Source organism: Myodes glareolus, chromosome 12, assembly GCF_982192425.1.
Source record: "Myodes glareolus chromosome 12, mMyoGla1.1, whole genome shotgun sequence".
Taxonomy (NCBI): domain Eukaryota; kingdom Metazoa; phylum Chordata; class Mammalia; order Rodentia; family Cricetidae; genus Myodes; species Myodes glareolus.
In genome coordinates, this window is record NC_142037.1 from 3,535,670 (window position 1) to 3,542,213 (window position 6,544).

The following is a 6,544-nucleotide window of genomic DNA, read 5'->3' on the forward strand; positions in this document are numbered from 1 at the left end:
ACCAATCGCCCTGCGGCTTCAAGTAAATGATTTCTTAGTGTTAAGATCTAAGTGGGTGTCTTGGTTACTTTTCTGTTGCTGTGATAAGACACCATGGCCTGGGCACTAAAAGAAGAAAGGGTTTGTTCCAGGCAATTCAGAGAGTGAGTGTAGACCAGCATGGTATGGAACAAGGCACCAGGAAGGCAGGTAATAAATGACAGCTCACATCTTGAGACACACCTGTGAGCTGGGAATGACAGTGACTTCTCAAATCTTACAGACCTCCCCCGTGACACACCTCCTCTAATAAAATCACACTTCTTAATCCTTTGAAAATAGTTCCACCAACTAGAAACTAAATATTCAAATATATGATACTATGGAGGCCATTCTTGCTCAAACTATCAAAATTCATTCCCTGGCCCCCTATAGGCTAATAGCCACATCATAAAGCAAAATGCACTTGGTTCAGCTTCAAGAGTTTCTGTACTCATTCACCGTCTCAACATAGTTTAAAAACACAAAGTCTAAGTTCTCCTTTGAGTTCCAAGGGAATCTCTTAAAAGTAACCCCCTTTAAAATCAATATCAAAAGCAAATTATATACTTTTAACACACAGTGGCACAGAATAAAGACTACCTTTCCAAAAGGAGAAATAGGGACATAGTGAGTACATGCTGGACCAAAGAAAAACTGAAACCCAGCAGGAAAAGCTCCAAATTCTGCAGTTATATGTTTAATGTTGAAAAGCTTAAATGGTTCTAATCTTCCAGCTTTGCCGACTACAGCACACTTCTCTCTGATGCGCTGGTTCCACTCCTCTGAGAGGCTCTATGTGGCGGACATCCTGCGGTGGTGGAACCTCCAATACCCTGGAATTTCAAATATAATCCAGGCTGGGGCTCTAGACAGGGACTCATCCCCTGTAACATGTGTGGAGGAAGGTTCTGAAACTTTACTCCCGAATTCTTCATGACTAGTCAGAACCACACAGGTGTTACTTCCAAGTTCAGCTGGGATGAATACTGGACTCCCCTTGAATCATATCTGCACAGCTTTCGTTTATAGTTGCCTTTTAGACACAGACATTTCTCAGGCCTTCCTTTGTAAAGTTGAAAGTTGACCTGGGTGGAATTTTGCCTTCCTCCTTTCGGCTTCAGAAAAGACTTGTCTTTAATCTCATCTTTTTAAACACACACTTTGGCACTAGCACTAAGTTTCTGGTGCCTATTTTCGTCCTCATTCTGCACATTTTGCATTTCTTTTGCGCCAGTTTTCATTTTCATGATAGATCTGCATAATAGTGATTCCCAGTATCCATGCAACAGAGTCAATGTCAAGGAAATTAATCCATTATTTTTCAATTTTGCCCCAGGAATATTTTTTAGGACATGACAAAAGGTAGTTATATTCTTTTAAAGAAATTATTTCTTTTATTAGTTGTGATTATAACCACATTATTTCTCTGTTCCTTTCCTTTCTCCAAACCCTCTCATATACCATTGCTTGATATTTTTCAAATTTATGGCCTCTATTTTTTTTTGATTCTTTAGCAAAGTATCCCAGAATGACTTCTATCCCCGTTTCTGCTTTTGTTCCTCAGAATCTCTTGAGCCAGGCATCCATAGTCCATGAGGCTCTTAGCACTTCTGTCTTCCAAACTTCTACTAGGTTGGACTATTAATCCATGCTTATTGTATTTAACCAATTTTCTAGTCCAAAGTATGAAAGTCTTCCACATTCATCCAAAAGCAGTATGGTAGATATGTCACAGCAACAGCCCATTCCCTACCACCAATTTCTGTCTTAATTACTTTTCTGTCACTGAGATTGAACACCATGACCAAGGAAATGTACAGAACTAAAAGTTTATTTTGGGTTTACAGTTTGCTATAACAATCACGGCAGGGAGCATGTGACAGACAGACAGGCAGACAGGCAGAGTTCTGGAGAAGTAACTGAGAGCTCACATTTTGTGAGGCTTGGGCTGCTGCTGAGGACCATTTCTGTGTCTGTGGCTCTATGACATCAGGGCCTGTAGGGTCTATGTAGAAGTCTCTCAGCTATGTTGCCACCAGGGGCCACGTGGAAGCCCAGTGTCTAGGCTCCAACCTGTAGCCTTGTTGGCGTACCAGGGCCATGCTACCTCCATACTGATCTGAGTGGTCTGTGCTTCCACCCAGGATGTCACCTGCTCCCGAGTTGTTGCTAAGGGCCAGGGCCTGTGGCCAATGCCACCCCTGGCATTTATAGGAACCATGCATGATGAAATCAGAGGGCCATATTGAACTGGCCCTGTCATTCATTTATTGCCCTGGGGCAGCTTGCCCTGTCCTTCACTGGACACTGTAGCAAGAGAGCTGCCCCAACTGTAGCAAGCTTTTTCACTGACTGCCAGCTCACAAATAATGATGGCATTTTTAATTATGAAAGCTTGGTCATTAGCTTTGGCTTGTCCCACTAGCTCTTATAACTTAAATTAACCTGCCACCTTCTGAGCATGTGACCTACGAATCCTACTGTGACTTGGTTACCTCTACTCTGTGCTATATATCTGACTGCTTCAGCATCTCTCTAGTGTCTCCTGCAGTCCTACATTCTTCTTCCCTCTTATTTCAGCTTTTCCCTAAACACATACCCATTCTTTCCTACCTGGCCATTGACCAGTCAGCTCTTTATTAAACCAATCAGAAGGCACCTTAGGCAGGGACACATCTTTAAGTGTAGACCCTCATGGGAGAGCTGCCCTCCTGCACTCAGAAGAGGTACCCCACTTCTCACTACAGATGAGACAGAACTGACCCTGATGGCTTGGGTACAGGGGAGCTGACTCTGCCCTCACTTGAATGAAACAGTCCTAGTAGCCTGGACTGAGGAGCTCAGCCACCTAGGCCCACAGCTGAGTCTTAAGTTGGCCCACCCTAACATCTACTCCATTTAGGACTTGCTGGAGCTTGTGAAGGGACTGGTCCTGTGGAACAATACCTGCAGGATCTCCCTAACTTCGAGTGGCCATAGGACATCTGTGAGGAGTTTCAGTGAGGATCCAGTAATGTGGAGGAGCAGAAACCAGAGGCTCCCAATGCCACCAGGAAGAAAGAGAAGGTGTTGGGGAGGTGGGAAAGATGGAGGAGCAAAGAAGGTTTTTGTTGTTGTTGTTGTTTGTTCTTTCTTGTTTTGATCTTAAAAAATTTTCTTTTGGAACAGTTCTTCAGGGTTCAGGGAAAGGTATGAAGGGACTGGGAAGAGGATGGAATTGGGGTGCATGATGTGAAATTCCAAAAGATCCAATAAAGAAATTACGTTAAATAAAAAATAAAAATATCGTAATTTTGGTGGAGATTTTATTGACCCAGTAGATCACTTCTTATATTACCATTTTAACAATATTAATTCTGTCTATCTATAAAGATGGAACATTTTTCTTCATATAATATCCTCTTCAATTTTCCCACTATTTTATAATTTTTTAAGAGAGGGTTTTACTTCTTATTCCAGGGTACTTTCGAAAGAGGATATTGTAAGTGGAATTATTATTATTATAATTATTATTATTATTATTATCTTCTTTCTCACCAAACTTGTTGATGTTTGGAAAAGATACTAATTTCTGTATATTCAATTTTGCATCTTGATACTGTGTTTTAAATGTTTCTTAGATGTCAAAACTTTCTAGTGTGACTTCAGTCTTTGAAGATAGGATTATGAGTCTGGAGGTTGGGGAGTCTATAATCAGAAGGGAAATTCATCTGTACCCTTTCTTATTTTCTGTGTTCTTATAAAACCCATTTTGTCTGGGTTTTATTCACCATAGAATGAGCTTCCTGGGTGTGTCAACTCTTATTATATGGTCCTAATTATTAGCATGCAGCACATTTTTGTCTCTTTTGATTAAGGCTGACTTGATATCTGCTTTGTCAGAAATCTCAGTAGATAAAGGGGTTGGGACTTGGCAAACTCTTGATGTTACCTTATGTGCTCTTGGAGTCCTATCCAGAAAGTACTGTCCTGTTTCTTCACTTTGAAATATTTCCCGATGTTTCCCTGTGCTTCAGAGTGTTGGGTTATACAATACGGTCTTTGATTAATTTTGAGTTGGTTTTTAAAAAGAGCGAGAAATAGGATCCAGTTTTATTTTCTTACATGGAAATTCAGTTTTCCTAGTATCAATTTGTTGAAGAGACTGTCTTTTCTGACGAGGCCCAAGGCTCCACCTCTGGATTCTGTTCTGTGCCATCCTCCAGTGTGCCCATCCTTGTGCCAGTACCATGCTAGTTTTGTTGTGTGGATCTGTGGTAAATTTATCTTTTTTTATTTTTATTTTTTCTTTTAACTAAAATAGAATATTCTTTTAGGTATCGGAAACTTTTCTGTTGGACCAGCATCTTTTCTGACTGTTCTGATCATTTACATATTTCAAAGATATTAATCTTTTGTTTATTATTTAATGTTATTGTGATAGTTTTTTAGAAGAGTAATACAAGTTTTAGCTACAGGTGTAACGGTAATTTGCTGTTGTAAAAAAGGTGGTGGAAAACTTTAAGTTTCATGTGAGGTTATGGTCTATTGCTATTGGAAATGGCAACCACTAAGTGCAGCAGACTGGAGGTCTATCTCTGCTCACAGACTGTTGTTAGATCTTTAGAGGATTGATTATCGCTTGTCTTGATAAGATGCATGCAGCACATTTATTTCTTTCTGTGTTTAGTCATTCAGTGAGCTGTTTGTGATGCACATTATGCCCTAATGCTTATTCAGAAACAAAATTGCTCTAGTTTTTCCTACCTTTGTGGAGATACTTTCATTTCCCCAACAAATCAGGCTTCTAAAATTGATAGTGTATCATTAGTAATCATGGAGACTGAGGACATACTAGTGACCCCTTATAGTCCTACATATTCTAGGAAATAAAAAGTAATAATTTCCCAAGTGAAATTAGCTTCTTTTCTTCATTTTTCTTACTTTTCGCTTTTTTTGGGGGGGTGGGGTTTGAGACAGGGTATCTCTGTTGCTTTGGAGTCTGTCCTGGAACTAGCTCTTGTACACCAGGTTGGCCTCAAACTCACAGAGATCCACCTACTTCTGCCTCCCGAATGCTGGGATTAAGGGTGTGTGCCACCACCACCTGGCTTTGCTTTATTTTTGAGATAAATTCACATTACAGACCTTAGGCTAGCCTCAAACTGGCAATCCTCCTGCATCAGCCTCTGGAGTGCTGAAATTACAGGTCTGTACCATCATGATTGGTGAGTTTTGTTTTTAGTCAATAAGACAAGATGAGATAGTCTTTTAAAACAAGAGCACTGGTTTTATATTTTCAGTAATTTCTTCATTGCACGTTTCATATCTTTGTTCCTCAGACTGTATATTACAGGGTTAATGAGTGGAGTAACTACAGAATAAAACAGAGTCACAAGCTTCTGCATTCCAGCTGTATGTTCAGATGTTGGGCTCACGTACATGACCATCACTGATCCATAGAAAAGAGAAACCACAGTCAAGTGGGACCCACAAGTGGAGAAGGCCTTCCTTCGTCCAGCTGCTGAAGGGACCCTCAACACAGCTCTCATAACCAAAGCATAAGACCCCATAATAAAGAAAAATGGAATAAATAAAAGTAGGGAACTTAAGGTGGAACTAGTCAACTCTATTAAGGAATCTCTCACACAGCTGAGGGCCAACAGAGGACCTGGGTCACATAGGAAATGGTCTATGATCCTGGACCCACAGAAGGACATCTGGGAGATGATGATGATGGGAACGGGGAACCAGAGGAAACCAAGCACCCAGCAACTGATCACCAGGATGTTACAGAAGCACCCAGTCATAAGGGCCGGATAGTGTAGAGGCCTGCAGATGGCAAGGTAGCGATCAAAGGCCATAACTGCCAGGAAAAAGCATTCTGTAGAACCCAAGGAGAAGAAGAAATAGAACTGCAGGAAGCACCCAGAGAAGGAGATGACCTTGGTGTCAGAGAGGAAGTTGACCAGCATGTTGGGGACCGTGGAGGTGACATACCAGATCTCCAGGAAGGAGAAGTTGGCCAGCAGGAGGTACATGGGGGTGTGGAGTCTCTGATCCCAGCGCACAGCACAGATGATGGAAGCATTGCCCATGAGTGTGAGGAGGTAGACAACAAAGAATAGCACAAAGAGGAGGATCTGCCCTTCCCTGGGACAGGGGAATCCCAGGAGGATGAAGCCAGAGATGGTGGTGGAGTTGCTGGGGCTGCTGAGGGTTTTCATCCGTCTGTGAGCTGTAAAGGCACCAGAAACTGTCAAGTGACAGTTTAAAGAAAAGTTAGAACCAAGAAATGTGTTTAATTCATCTTTGGGGAATGCAAACATTTCCTCATCCATTGTCACTGTTTTGTTTAATCCTGAAGCCTCATGCTTGGCATAGTTTTGGTCTGTAGAAGACCAATGATGTCAGAGAACATTAATACAAAGTCACAGAGGTTTTCTTTCTGTGTAGTGAGTGAACTAGGTACAAGATGTAACTAATATTTAATTTAGTAAATCCTAAAGAAAACACAACTATAAGTAAGCAGACTATTCCACCC

At 41.3% G+C, this 6,544-nt stretch overlaps 1 protein-coding gene across 1 annotated transcript; it reads right to left on the reverse strand.

Moving 5' to 3' along the window:
• Positions 1-5,291: 5,291 nt before the first annotated feature.
• LOC148120083 (olfactory receptor 11G2-like) lies at positions 5,292-6,242 on the reverse strand. Its single transcript, XM_087895859.1, has one exon. The coding sequence runs from the start codon at positions 6,225-6,227 to the stop codon at positions 5,292-5,294; it is 936 nt and encodes a 311-aa protein (XP_087751985.1). The 5' UTR covers positions 6,228-6,242.
• Between the last annotated feature and the right edge of the window lie 302 nt (positions 6,243-6,544).

Coding starts and splice junctions, on each gene's coding strand:
- LOC148120083 (XM_087895859.1), bottom strand. CDS start 6,227: ATGAAAACCCTCAGCAGCCCCAGCAACTCCACCACCATCTCTGGCTTC.